Source organism: Paecilomyces variotii (genome assembly GCF_004022145.1).
Source record: "Paecilomyces variotii strain CBS 101075 chromosome Unknown C8Q69scaffold_4, whole genome shotgun sequence".
NCBI lineage: Eukaryota > Fungi > Ascomycota > Eurotiomycetes > Eurotiales > Thermoascaceae > Paecilomyces > Paecilomyces variotii.
Window position 1 is genome coordinate 907910 of NW_021167143.1, and position 13091 is coordinate 921000.

Genomic DNA, 13091 nt, shown 5'->3' on the forward strand with positions numbered 1-13091 from the left:
CAATTTGAGCCTTTTTCCTCTTTTTTTTCACCCCAATCCCCCTTTTTCCGAATGGATATATAGAAGGTTTCTCAGGTGGAAACAATAATGAAAAGACGAGTCTTCCAGTCCGAAGAGAATATCCGAACGAATGAACAGTTTCGTTCAACTCATATCAAGGCAAACGCGCCTACACCAAGAGACACACACAAAATCCAACCACCCGATGAAATAAAGAGGGGGGGAGAGAGAGAGAGAGAAAAAACTAAACTCCGGTTTCTGACCCAGAAGAAAGAAAACAAGAATCGGGAGAGAAACATGCCAATTATAAGTGTGGAACGAACTCCTGAAACAGCCGTTGCTTTGGGGGGGAATAAATGAGGAATAGTCCCTTTTCACCAACGTGAAGATCCAGTCAAGTTGCATAATATCTGACTGGGGGAGGAAGACATGTAGAAATCAGAAAGAGGCGGAACGCTGGTAAGGAGGCAGAAAGAAAGCAGATGGAAGTTGAGGCTGGCAGGGAATTTCTTGGTCGAGGCCTTATTTTTCAGCACTGGCCATATACTTGGCAGTAGCAGACTTCCGAATCAGGACAACTGTTACAACGATCGTTAGTTTGGTTCGGAACTGGGCAGAGAAAGTAAGTAGACGATGGGAACTTACTAGACGGCTTCTTTGCCAAAGATGACGTGCCACAAAAACTCCATGACACGTCCGCTGGCCGCATCGGTCTTGTCTGTATCGATAACCCATTGTCGGATCTTGATGTAATCTTCCACCGGTCGCTGTAGGACCTGATCCCGCGACACAGCAAATTGGGCGCAGCAGGCCGCTCCCACATTATCGGGAATCTCCAAGAACTTCTGCTTATTCCTGGACGCAGCAGCGATGGTTGGGTTGTCCGCAGGTGTCGAAATGGTCGTGTTTCTGGGCGGAGTGCTAGTTCCCTCGAAGATCTCCCTGAACACTTGTTCCGTGACGTGCGCATTCTTCCGATGCGACTTCACGCAGCCGGGATTCCAGTTACACCGGAGATTGACGTATCCGTTCCGCTGGACAAAGTCGAGCTGGAGAGATCTCATGGCGGCTACATTGTCGTGCAGTGGCGCATCCACGTGCCACGCGAGGAAGAAACCCGAGCGGTGGGAGTGAAGGAAGACGATCGTCGATGGTAGATGGTCGTAGTTATCGATCAGGTAGGTTAGGTAGGCCATGGACTCATGACCTTTGTTCACCGGTGTCGTCAGGACGTGCTTGTCCTCGGACGACCGAGATGGGTTAACTGTGTAGATGGCGCGTTGCCAGCTTTGCGCCGATATGTTAGCGGATCAATGTTGACCAGAGAGGACTTTGGTCGTTCAATAATGGACATACTCTGGTAGTTCCTGCTCCACCCATTCGGTGTGTTCCTCTTCCAACTTGGCCATCACAATCACCTTGTCTCCCACACTGCCATGATTCGGCACTGGCACAGTATAGCCCGATCCATGCTGTTTCAGGAGTTCGGCTAGGTACGCGCCCGCGCTGTACTGATCATAGATATCCTGGAGATGGCGCTTGAGAGCGACAAAACAGACTGTTAAGAGAAACAAAAAACATAGTATAAACCGCCACCCGCATTTCATGGTAAAGCTGGAGAATGTGATGGATTCACGGATCAGAAGGAAAGTAGGCTTCGAGACGAGCCTGAAGGACAGCGATGACGCGTTTGCCGTGCATCTACCCAGAGAGACCAGTTGTGTATCACAGCGGAAGGAGAGGTCGAATTGGGCGACTTGTAAAGGAGAGACGTCGAGACAATAATTGCTGGAAGGGGGGTACAGGGAGCGACGAACTGCAGATCCAGACTGAAAAGGAGAGACAGGTCCGAGCGAGGGACAGATTTGGAGGATAGTTGCTACTCAAGAAGGCAGCATCGCAGGCTTGTCAGAAGGGGCAGCGGGTCGACCAGAAGGGGCAAAACGAAGTGGACCGTGGAGAAGACCGACTGTTAGTTCAACGAACTCCAGCTTCGAGAAATTTTAAAAGGTAGAAGAAAGGTTGGCATCGACTCATTCCTGCCAGCGCTCATTGGCACACCCAGAGAGGATCGATCGCCACACGCACGCGGCCTGAGAGCAACGAGATGTAGAACCGCGGGGAACTCGATACCGGTACATGCTACAGCCCAGCACTCCAGCCTCTTCCACGACTATGCACCATCACTACTGTTAGAAACGAGGCGTTCTGATGGATGGCGAGCGGCTCCTCCACGGCGTCCAACGCCAAGGATCCGGGGCACGCTCTCTTACAACGGAATCTCAATCAGGCATGGTATAGGCGATCCGAAACCCTGAAAGGGCCCGTCTACCAAATGAGCAACACACAGACACACAGACATATCTTCTTCGACCGGGGGCCAATTCTACCAGGTATCTACACAGCCCTTGAAAGTAGTCCTGCAAGGCCAGCAATGCGGCGAAACCCCGACTCAGACGGACCAAGGATTATATCGGTTTGCACACGCGTCCCGTTGAGCGATGCGCCTCAGACGTCAGTACACACATGGAATATTTATATATGTACATACATCGAAAATTGCCATGGTCTATCACAAACACACTGCAGAAATATCACAGACTTCAAACGCTAGATACATGTCTACACTTGGTACACGTCTGCACTTGCCTGTTACCGTGGAGAGAAGATGGTAATACCAATAATCGAGAGATCGAAACTGACAGTGGCGGAATCGAGTTCCTCGGGACTCTCTGGTGGATCCATGGCCTGACGTTGAACACCCGCTAACTAGCGCTGATCAACGATGTGGAATGGTTGTATGGTATGTTCCAATTGAGTCGGATAACTTAAGTAGTAGCCTCACCAATGGAAAAACACCTCTACTTACACTACTTTGAGGCCAGTGCAGAGAGCATGGCTGTGCAGTCAGTGATCAACGGCATTCACAACGTAAGAATTTGGTGGTAAGTCACTTCTCAAGGCTGAGAATAGCAGGAAGGCCCCAACAGATCTGTAGCAGAGATGAGTAACTAGAGCAAGAGAGTGAAGGATCGCAGGATGCGGGGATATATTTTCCACTCTGAAGTCCCCTTCCAATCTCTTCCTTTCTTCTTCAGCTTCAAAGTGCTGCCTGCTATAAACAACCACTTTATCAGAACAAGATATATAAGTACAACCCAATAATCCCCATACACAAACACCTTCACCTGTTCCCACACTTGGTAAATAATGTATTTCAATAGATCTGACTTCCTAAGCACCCTGTTGTCTTTAGTGGTCTCTTTGTGGGCGAAGGATTCCTATATCAATCAATAGAATGTTGTGATATTCATATCTTAAGAAGACGTTTGCCCAATTTCACCACGACTACATGGAATATTTGAACAAGAATAGGCGGGGCTTGACGCCGCATGCCTTCAATGACATAAACCGCATGGTCCATGGAACATCGATATTGCTGATGATATGTGGTCGCTTGCGATTGAGTTTGCGCAGACTTTGATAACTATTATTGAGCCTAATGAGTTGCATGATAACTCCTAACGGAATGTGGAGGAAATCTTATTATCTGTTCTTCCATTTTTATAAACAGAAGATAATATCTGGGACGCATGAGGCCTGTCGCTCATCCAGAAATATAATTTTCAATCGGTATCAAGGGCGAAAAGCGAGAAGGGCCTATGGGGGGCTTTGTGACTCGGAACCAAAACGGACCTATTCGTTAACTGTCAAGACCCAAACGGCTCTTGTCCAGTCTACACAGATTCTGCGCGCGAATATTCCCACTGATCCCGAAGCCACGGCCAATATCATTGCTGCCATTCTGTCTCAGTTCCATTACGATGCCAGGCGCCCCCTACGTGCATCCCAATGTCCTATCCTTTACGAATGGTACAAGAAAGGCAAAACGAAGCTTCACGGCTGTTACAGATGGCCAGCTCCAAGACGTGTTAAACAAGCAGATTCTGGCTCTTGTTGAGTCCAAGCGTGAGGCAAGACAGAAGCACAACCCCCAGGTAGAGATGCAAGAGACCGCGCAAATGGTCGCTTGGACTGGGTCAATTCGTTGCTGGATATCGATACGCGCGATACTTACTCATACCTTAGGGCCGCTATCAGAAAAACCAAATGAGTATGGTTTGCCGTGTTCAGCTTTATAAATGGGCCCTGCAGCCGCAGTCCAAACGGCTCTTGTGCAGTCGATACAGGTTCCACGCACACATATACCAATTGACTTCCTGGCCACGGCCGATGTCATTGCTACTTTTCCGTCTCAGTTCAGTATGGATGAAAAGAGCCCCTTCGTGCATCCCTATGTGCTGTCCTTTCCGGACGGTAAACGAAGGGCAAACCGGGCCAAGTCGTTACCGGATACCGACTCTTTAGGCTGCTAAGAAGGAGAAAAAAAGGTATAGTTTGCCGTATTTAGCATCGGGTAGGTGATCCGCACTAGGACGAGGGCAGCTGGCATATTATTACTTATTTGGGGCGCCGCTATAAATCCTTCCTAAGTTGACAAAGGCACGATTTTTTATTATTTGGGATTGCGATCCAAGGGATCCGGCCGATAAAACGCCCCATTGTTTCTTTTTCTCCGCCCAGAAGCATTTCTACGAATATGCTAGGAGAAAAGCAGAGGATTTCTTCATTCTGGTATCAAACGGCTCTGTCCAAATACTTATTCTTCTCTGCAGATAAAGGTCTTTACGTATTGTGATCATGCCAACAGAGATCCACGATGCCGACGAGAAGCTTAAGGCTATTGCGGAGCTCCCATTCCCAGCCAACCTCAAACAGCTGGAGCCTTATCTTGGTCTCATGGGTTGGATGGGACGTTACTACTGCCCTGGATATGCCGCAATCGCAAAACCGTTGGAGAGTCGCAAGATCCCCGTTATATCCAGGGCAAATAATTATTCAGATCTCTTGAGCCTGACATCTCACGGCTCTAAATTTCAACCAGAATCAAAATCTTGGCTTATCAGGCATCCTACAGATTAGACTCTCTGGTAAGCCGGTCCATATCCGAGCTTAGACGAGCCTACAAGTTCCTCCTATATATCTTTCGCAGTTATAGAGAACTCCTCGATTGGCCATTTGTCAAAGAGCACTATTTAAGATAATCCTGAGTCTAGCTATTGTCAATGAGAACAAATATAGGGTGGTTGCAAATGCTTTCAAAAGAGTTTACGGGTGACAATCCCTAGAATATCTTCTACTCGAAACTCATTCAGGTTGTATGAAGCTCCAAGCCATATTCTCCTGTCTAATAATTTTGCCATAGCAATGGATATCAATATTGAACTTGAACCTGACCCAGATGAGATGAGCTAAAGATCCGATCCAAGCAGATTCCTCGTGTCATCGCGCACTTACTCTAGTTTAGTCCAGCGCGGAGGACTTTAACAAAATGATCATTAACCTCGGAGCCCTTTTTTCATCAGATCTTACTCTTTAAGCAGTCAAATTACTGCCCAAATTGTCTCGTAATCGTTCTATTTTCTCTGGATCTTTGATTTTGGGGAAACCTCGTATATCTCCTCTTCTGAAGCACCTTGTCATTCTATTTTTTTTTTTTTTTTTTTTTTTTTTTTTTAATATCTACAATCTTGAGGTGGTTGGAAGGTGGTTGTTGAAAGCTTATTAGGACTGAAGTTGCAAAATTCATTTTGTCTGGTTAGAAAAGTTCTTGATGTCAATTTCGGGAGACAGGAGAAAACAAAGATATAAACAGTGTGCGTATGTGTATGTATATGTGTATGTATCGGAATGGCATCCCTTAATCGTTAGGTTGAGCTAGGGAGCTGTCTATTGAAAGACCCACGCAACATATCTCCTTAGCTTTTCAGATCTCAGTACCTGAGTCCTGATTAATTACCAGTATATACAACCAGGCAGATATTATACACGTTTATCCACACCGTTTTCTGGAAGGGGCAGCCCTTCAGCCCCCCTCCGTGAACCGCGTCAGATCGGGGTAATCTCAAGTGCATGAAAATCACCACTCATACAGACCTGAGAGCCAATCCACAATGAACTGCAGTCGGTTTTCCCCTTCCGTGAGATAACTCGCTCCCCACGAGTTACCCAGCCACATAACCTGTTTCTTATCGCTAGTCGAGGGCGGGAAGTAAGTCAAGTCACTGGACCCGTCGCCATTGGGGTTGCCCGTGCTGATGAAGTTAACCCAGTACTGTGCCATCTTTTTCTCAATTTCGTAGTCCTCCGTAGCCCAGGTGACGTTTGAATAGTCCGCGTAGGGGATATTGTTGAAGGTGTACCATAACTCGGAACCGTGATAGGCACCTTCGCCCTCATTCTCAGCAGGGGCATGAGTCCAGTAGTACACATATACATTTGACTTGGCACCTCCAGCGGCCCATTCGTTTCCCCAGATCCAGGTGGAGACACGCGAGAGATCCCGGAAAAAGGAATTCATCTGAGCAGAAGCGATACTGGAGCTATTGCCGGCCGGCCAAAGCTTGAAGAATTCGGACGAGCGATTCTGGAACATGATTCCGAAGTCGGTGATGTAGTCGGCTACCGTGGTTGATGTGTCTGGCGCCGCACCAGATTCGTCCTTGTTATTGCCCGTCATGATCGGGACGTCGAGATGCGCACCCAGACGCAGGGATTCGCCGTATGTGTATGGAAGCACGTATCCATCAATGACTGGCCGCCACAAAGGAGGATTCATAAAAGCAGAAGACAGATTCTGGTAAACTGTGCCGTCGAAGGTAGTATCCATCTCCTGGCCATAGTTGATGAGAGTCTCGTAAGAGATCTTGCGCGCCTCGGCGATAGAAGACACATTGAGGCTGTTTTTGACGAAGTCCTCGCCCTGAGCCAGGGCAGCGGACATGTTGCGATGCGAAGTTGCCAGACCGCCAGTCATAGGATCCTTTGGAGCACGAGCACCCGACTCAGCAATAACACCGTGTACAAGACCCTTAGTCAGACTGCTGTACATAACGTCCAGGGCACTCGCAGAGCCAGCAGACTGACCACCAACAACGACCTGGCTAGAATTGCCGCCAAAGTTCTTGATGTTCTCTTGCACCCATCGCAGGGCCATCTGCTGGTCCAGAAGGCCGTAGTTGCCGGAACTGTTGTGACCGGATTCCGCGGACAATTCAGGGTGAGCCAGGTAGCCAAAGGCGCCGAGACGATAGTTCAAGGTTACAACAATAATGTCTTTGACTGCAAGTCCAGATCCATCGTAGGTCTTCACGTCGCCGGATCCACCTTCAAATCTTCCTCCGAATATCCAAACATACACCGGAAGGTTCTTCGAGGTGATGTCCGATACATCGTCGTAAGTCTAATAATCGCGAGTCAGTAACGTTCAGGACATAGATTTCATCCTTAGAACTCAGGTACGCCATCACTGCGTATATGATATGAACCTTCAAGAGTATCCCTGGAGTCTACACCCGAAACTTTCTATGAAGAGTAAAAAAGAAGCTCACCGGCGTCCAGATGTTCAATGTCAAACAGTCCTCACTTGTCGATGTCTTTCCTGACGAAAAGATACCAGCTGAGCTATATGGCTGCGCGCATTGAGGCCCGAATTCGGTCGCGTTGAAAGTGCCATTCCAGGGAGATGGTGGCTGAGGCTCTCTCCAACGGAGGTTCCCCACCGGAGGAGCGGCATAAGGAATACCTTTGTATACCGTAGCGCCTGAGCGAAAGTTGGAGATGGAACCACGAAGGGAACCCTGGGTCGTATTGATCGTGGGAAGCGTGACAGCATTCGTCGCTGCTACGACAGTCGCCGTAGTAAAGAGCGAATCGAGACGCATGATGGGCGTCCTACTAGAGAGTGAGCAAGATGCCTAATAAACGAATGCAGCAAAGGCGTTGTGGAAAGAGCGCGGCCATCAAGCGATTGAGACATGATATCCCCATCAATTTAAACAAATATCCTCAGGGATCCGCCACTATATCGCGTTCATGGCATTGATAACTTTGGCCGTTATTCCATCGTCACGACTTGCGTAAGTAGCGGGGCTCCCTCTTCCATGGACCATATTAGCGCTTGAGCACAGTGTTGAAATGAAGTCTAGGCAAAGTAAAGGGGTAGACGCGGAGTCATTATATTTAGATATATTGGTATTTTCTCAGGAAAATCATGAAGAGTTTTGGATCAGGACATTAATAAGATTGGAAGGTCTCGGGAAATCATAAAGAGTAAAATACGCTAGGCTCGGTGGTCCCGCCAGCTTACGATGCGGTAGATCACATCGTACGATGGATCTGGTTCATACATCGTTCTTTATTGCTTAATCTGGCTGTGTTATTCTTGAATTCTATGGCTGCTTCTCATGTTTTGATTGTGCTGTGTATCCATCGATATTTGAATTGACAGGGGGTTTTGCGTTTACAGCACCTCAATGCACCTGATACTACAGTATTTACGAGTGCCTTAACTTCCCAAGGTAAGTAATATAGCTGGAAAGGAATTTAGATGTTTAGTGATAGCAACGCTTCACTCAAAGTAAATCGAAGAAAATGATACTTGCAACCTCGAGCAGGGAACGTATAGATCACACAGCACGGTAATAATTGCAGCTCCTAGAAGCACAAAACCGTCATATGACGCTGTAAATTATCTTCTCTTTCTGTTATTAGCCTAAAGGCATCCAAGGTCCTAAGCAATAGTCAATTTGCAGATCAATGCTTGGCCGCGCCACCGGGCAAGGAGTATAAGCTCAACAACCAACCAGAAGACAGGATATCAGAACGACACAGCCTACACACAACGCGGATACAGGTTGAATTGTAGATTGATGACGACGCGAATCATATCAAGATATATAAATATGGATGTAAATATCGAGGCCACATGTGGGAAATCAACGAGTTTCTTTAATCTCGTCATCGCCAGCTTCCGGCGTCCCCTATTCTAAGATTGGTGTGATACCCATCTGCTATCTTGTTATAAATTTCCCCGCAGCAGATATGGTTAACTTCAAAGGAGCTGCGTTTGCAGCCATTGCTGTACTTACCAGCGTCTGTTATGCCCTCAACACCACGCTACCGGCCCCTGTGCTGGTCAATTTAGACACAATGGGATCAGGACCGAGCGAGACTGTTGTCGGGGGTCTCTATCGGCCAAACAAGATCGGACCGAGAGCAGGTAATAACATCTCTCACCATATATATATACATATGGAATATATATATAGGTATAGATAGATATGTAACAGCGCAAGTAACAGACAAGAACAGAAATTGCAGTCTTTGTCATGCATTCCGAAAGCGACTACATCGACTTCTCCGTGTGCACCCAGCTTGCGGAGCGAGGATACACGGTCTTCTGCGCTGATGACGGATGCAGCAAATGGACCGGCGCGAGCGATGTAGCTTTCGAACAAATGATGCTTTCCGTCGCTACTGGCGTGGACTATCTCCGCAACCTGACTGAAATCAGCAAGGTCGTCCTATGGGGACATAGCGGCGGCGGCGCGATGATGTCTGCTTACCAGAACATCGCAGAGAACGGTCTTGTAGCATGCAATGGAACAGAGAAGATCTATCCCTGCACGTCTGCCCTAGAAGACCTTCCAGCCGCTGACGGAGTGATGCTGATTGATGCCAACTATGGCCTCTCGACGATGGTGCTCCTGAGTCTCGGGGCCGAGATCATCAATGAGAGATCCGGCCTGCATGTTGACTACAACCTCAGCGTCTACAATCCCGCCAACGGCTTCAATGCCTCTGGAGCCAGTCACTATACCCCCGAATTCACCAAAGCTTTCCAATCCGCCGTGGCGCGTCGTATGCAGCGACTCATCGCATATGCGGAGGGCCGCCTCGCGGCGATCAACGCAGGAAACGCAACCTTCTCCGACGACGAAGACATGCAGATCGTCGATGCCGCCTACGGAGTCCAGAACAACAAGTTCTTCGCCCAGGACCCGAGATTCCTCTCGCGCACCGTCTACCCTTGGCCGCTCCTGCATAAGAACGGCTCTACCACGAGGGAAATCGTCCACAGCGTGCGTGTGCCGACGAATTTTGGTCCCACCGAAGCTGGCTCCTACTTGAACGGCGCGATCAAGACCAGCGTCAAGCGATTTCTCAACGGGTACGCTATTCGAGTCACCGATGACTTCTCCTATAACGAAACCAGCTTCACGGGTATTCAATGGAACTCGAGCCACATGGTTCCGATCCAAGCTGTTCCCGGTATCAAGGTGCCGCTGCTCACTATGGGTATGACGGGACATTGGGAGTACCTGAATGCCGAGAAGATATATCTCAATTCCGGTAGCAATGACACGACTATTTGCTTTGTTGAGGGCGCGCAGCACACGATTGACACCTGCACGGAATGCGAGACCTATCCGGGAGAGTATGGAGACACAACCAAGACGGCGTATGACTACATGGCGAATTGGCTGGGGAAGGAAGGACGCTTCCTCTAAGTTAATGCCTTCGTAAGATTGTAAAGCATTGTCCTGTCTTTTGTGATGTGATGGTATAATTTAAACTCCGATCTTGGCGGCTGTGTACCTAATATATATATATTAGGTTAGTCCTAGTGATACTTCAGTAATGCCAGATGACGATATTCCAGAATAACAATAATCAAGCAGGCAGACACTATTTCTACAAAGACGAAATCCGATCTCACTAGCATTGTTTTGGTAAGTAACTACATTAGATGCTTTTGCGGTAAAACTGTAGTTCAATAATTTTGGTTTGATTCCGTGCTCGAGTATTCGATACAGGGCAGAACTCCCCTTGAGGAGAATACCACTAATTCAGGTAAACTAATAGGACTAGCTCTGCTCCGAGCATAATAATTATTCTTGATTCAGATAGATAGATAGTACTCTGCAGTTACGGTCAAAGAGTCGTCCGCATGATCCTTTTCGTCAGGGGTTACCCGCCGTGTCTTGGCATGCCGGCCTAGTTTATCGGAGAGACCACTCTAATGTTTCAGCCAGATACGGCTAGGACAGACCATGTAAGCCTCTGATTTTGGACTTTGGAGTCTGAAAAGGTGGCTTGGAAGTGAATTGACACTGATGGATATGTACACAAAGAGTAAATACATAAAAGTCAGTTGTGGCTGTACTTGGTTAGCCATATTGACCGCAGCCCGCTGCGGAATTCCGCCGACTTTTGTCTATTTTGATTATTAGTAAATGAAGTAAAAATGATTCTCCGATGGCCAATGTCTGAATAGATCAGAGGATCACTCAACACCACCTTCTTCCTCCTCCTCTTCCTCACTGCTGACTTCCTCGCCTTCAGCAATGGCCTTCTCGCGCCTCTTACGAGCGCGTTCCCGCTTCTTCTCGAGCAGGCGGTTGAGCTTCTTTGCGACATTGAACACACCTCCGGTTCCAGCACCGCAGGCTGCACAGGACGGGTTCTTCCGATACCGTTGTAGGGCGCAGGACTCGCAGAAGTAGTGTCCGCATTTCGTGATGATGGGACTCTTGTATGGTCCTTTGCAGATGATACAGGCGAACGGGATGCTCTCGAGCAACTCATCGTCATCGTCATCCTCGTCATCCTCCGCCGTCTTGCCGCGCTTGCTTTGTGACGCCACCGTCCGTCCAGCGAGTTTCTTGCCCTTGGTCCCGATCTCCCACTCGCGGTCGAGTTCCCATCCTTGCTTGTAGTCCTCGCGCGCGTGGAGGAACTTGCAAGAATCTCCAAAGCCGCAGAACCCTGTGGTCTTGTAACTGTGAGATTTTCAGATTAGAACAGCTCCTACAAGTGGAATATGGACTAGGACGGGAGAAAGACTCACTCTTTGCAGACATCAGGAGCAAAATCCATGACCGTCACTGTGCGCACGTTGGTCGGGGCCTTCATGGGCCCGACCTGCTTCGTGGGAGCATTGGGATTCTTCTGGATGAACGATGTGTAGTTTGCGGCACCCTTGTAGGTGCCATCGGGAGCTGACGGGGCTGACGGGTTCGATCTGGTGTTTCCCAAGAGGTTCTTCGCGCTCAAGTCATCCTCCTTGCCTTCATCATACCAGTTTGACTGTTTGGTCGCGTCGTTGCCCGCTGGGATAGGTACAACCGATGTGGCGGCGGGTTGGTCATGCACGATATCCTTTCGAATCTGATTGTCCGCGGAGGATGCTGTCACGACGGCATTCTTGCGTCTCCGCTTGATCCTGCGACCCTCCTCGTCGTCTGAGGACACAAAGCTCGAGTCTGAGTCCGAGTCTGCGGCCGGGGGTGGGGTGGCAGCCTTCTTGCGCAGGCTGGACTTGGCTTTGGCAGAGCGCTTCTTGAAGGCGAACTGCGGGACGTCTGCAGCTGTCTCGGCTTCCTCCGCCATGATCGGTTGACGCAGACAGCCCAGGGGGTGGATTCAATTTCAGAGGGACGGGGATCAGTCGACCGACGCAGCTTCGAGAAACTATGTAAACTAATTAGTAGTTGGCTAGCTAAGTTAGCCTTGGAGTAATTAATTCATGATCATGGAGGAGGAGGAGCCCCATCTCCCGAGGAGCCGCGGATGACATAAGCGAAGCTTCCACGTGACTTCTGTACAGGTGGGCTCTGCTGAGTCAGCATGATTAGCTGGCTTGTTTTTATTTATTTTATTTGAGTTATTTGAGTTAGTACTAAGTATCATCATCATCATCATTATTTTCTAGCATCCCTCCCTAGTCACTATGCAGTTAGTATCTACTGTACTAATTGCAGAAAGTCATCACTAGCTAGTTCACTCCCAGTTAGTCTGTGACTTAGCCTGTCCATGAAGCGAAGCGAGCGCCGAAGAAGAAATCATGGAACTTCGGGAAGCGCCTCAGCCCTTCGACGGGCTGGCAGAGCTTATTAGATATTAGTTAGTCTATCTAGGGCAGATTCGATCATCTCCAACCTAAATAATAATATGATGTCTCGAGTACCTAGGTCCTAGGTAGGAATTCTGACTCTATCGCATCCCGAAAGTTTACTTTTGACACCTCGCGAGCCCTGGTTTCACGGAGACTAGCGGGTTTGGCCATCGAGATTAATTGATTGATTGATTGATTTCCTCTTGCTTCCCCCCCGATCGATGATTCAGATGCTGGTCATGTAGATCGACTCCAAAGTAGCGAACTAAACGAAACACTGCCCACCTGCACC

At 48.6% G+C, this 13091-nt stretch overlaps 4 protein-coding genes across 4 annotated transcripts; 1 reads left to right on the plus strand and 3 right to left on the minus strand.

Annotated features, from left to right (window-relative positions):
• Positions 1 to 444: 444 nt before the first annotated feature.
• C8Q69DRAFT_235049 (hypothetical protein) lies at positions 445 to 1911 on the minus strand. The gene is made up of 3 exons (XM_028626436.1): positions 1357 to 1911; positions 646 to 1287; positions 445 to 578 (listed from the first exon to the last, which is right to left on the minus strand). Exons 1-3 carry the CDS (start codon positions 1605 to 1607, stop codon positions 530 to 532), a joined length of 942 nt encoding a protein of 313 aa, XP_028485821.1. The 5' UTR covers positions 1608 to 1911; the 3' UTR covers positions 445 to 529.
• A 3720-nt stretch (positions 1912 to 5631) lies between these two features.
• C8Q69DRAFT_235149 (Alpha/Beta hydrolase protein) lies at positions 5632 to 8127 on the minus strand. The gene is made up of 2 exons (XM_028626437.1): positions 7452 to 8127; positions 5632 to 7303 (listed from the first exon to the last, which is right to left on the minus strand). The coding sequence occupies exons 1-2, from the start codon at positions 7782 to 7784 to the stop codon at positions 5981 to 5983; spliced, it is 1656 nt and encodes a 551-aa protein (XP_028485822.1). The 5' UTR covers positions 7785 to 8127; the 3' UTR covers positions 5632 to 5980.
• A 682-nt stretch (positions 8128 to 8809) lies between these two features.
• On the plus strand, positions 8810 to 10482 carry C8Q69DRAFT_431349 (hypothetical protein). The gene is made up of 2 exons (XM_028628488.1): positions 8810 to 9121; positions 9214 to 10482. Exons 1-2 carry the CDS (start codon positions 8944 to 8946, stop codon positions 10410 to 10412), a joined length of 1377 nt encoding a protein of 458 aa, XP_028485823.1. The 5' UTR covers positions 8810 to 8943; the 3' UTR covers positions 10413 to 10482.
• Positions 10483 to 10784: 302 nt separating this feature from the next.
• On the minus strand, positions 10785 to 12476 carry C8Q69DRAFT_491373 (putative Pre-mRNA-splicing factor cwc24). Its single transcript, XM_028632144.1, has 2 exons — positions 11753 to 12476; positions 10785 to 11684 (listed from the first exon to the last, which is right to left on the minus strand). Exons 1-2 carry the CDS (start codon positions 12292 to 12294, stop codon positions 11189 to 11191), a joined length of 1038 nt encoding a protein of 345 aa, XP_028485824.1. The 5' UTR covers positions 12295 to 12476; the 3' UTR covers positions 10785 to 11188.
• Between the last annotated feature and the right edge of the window lie 615 nt (positions 12477 to 13091).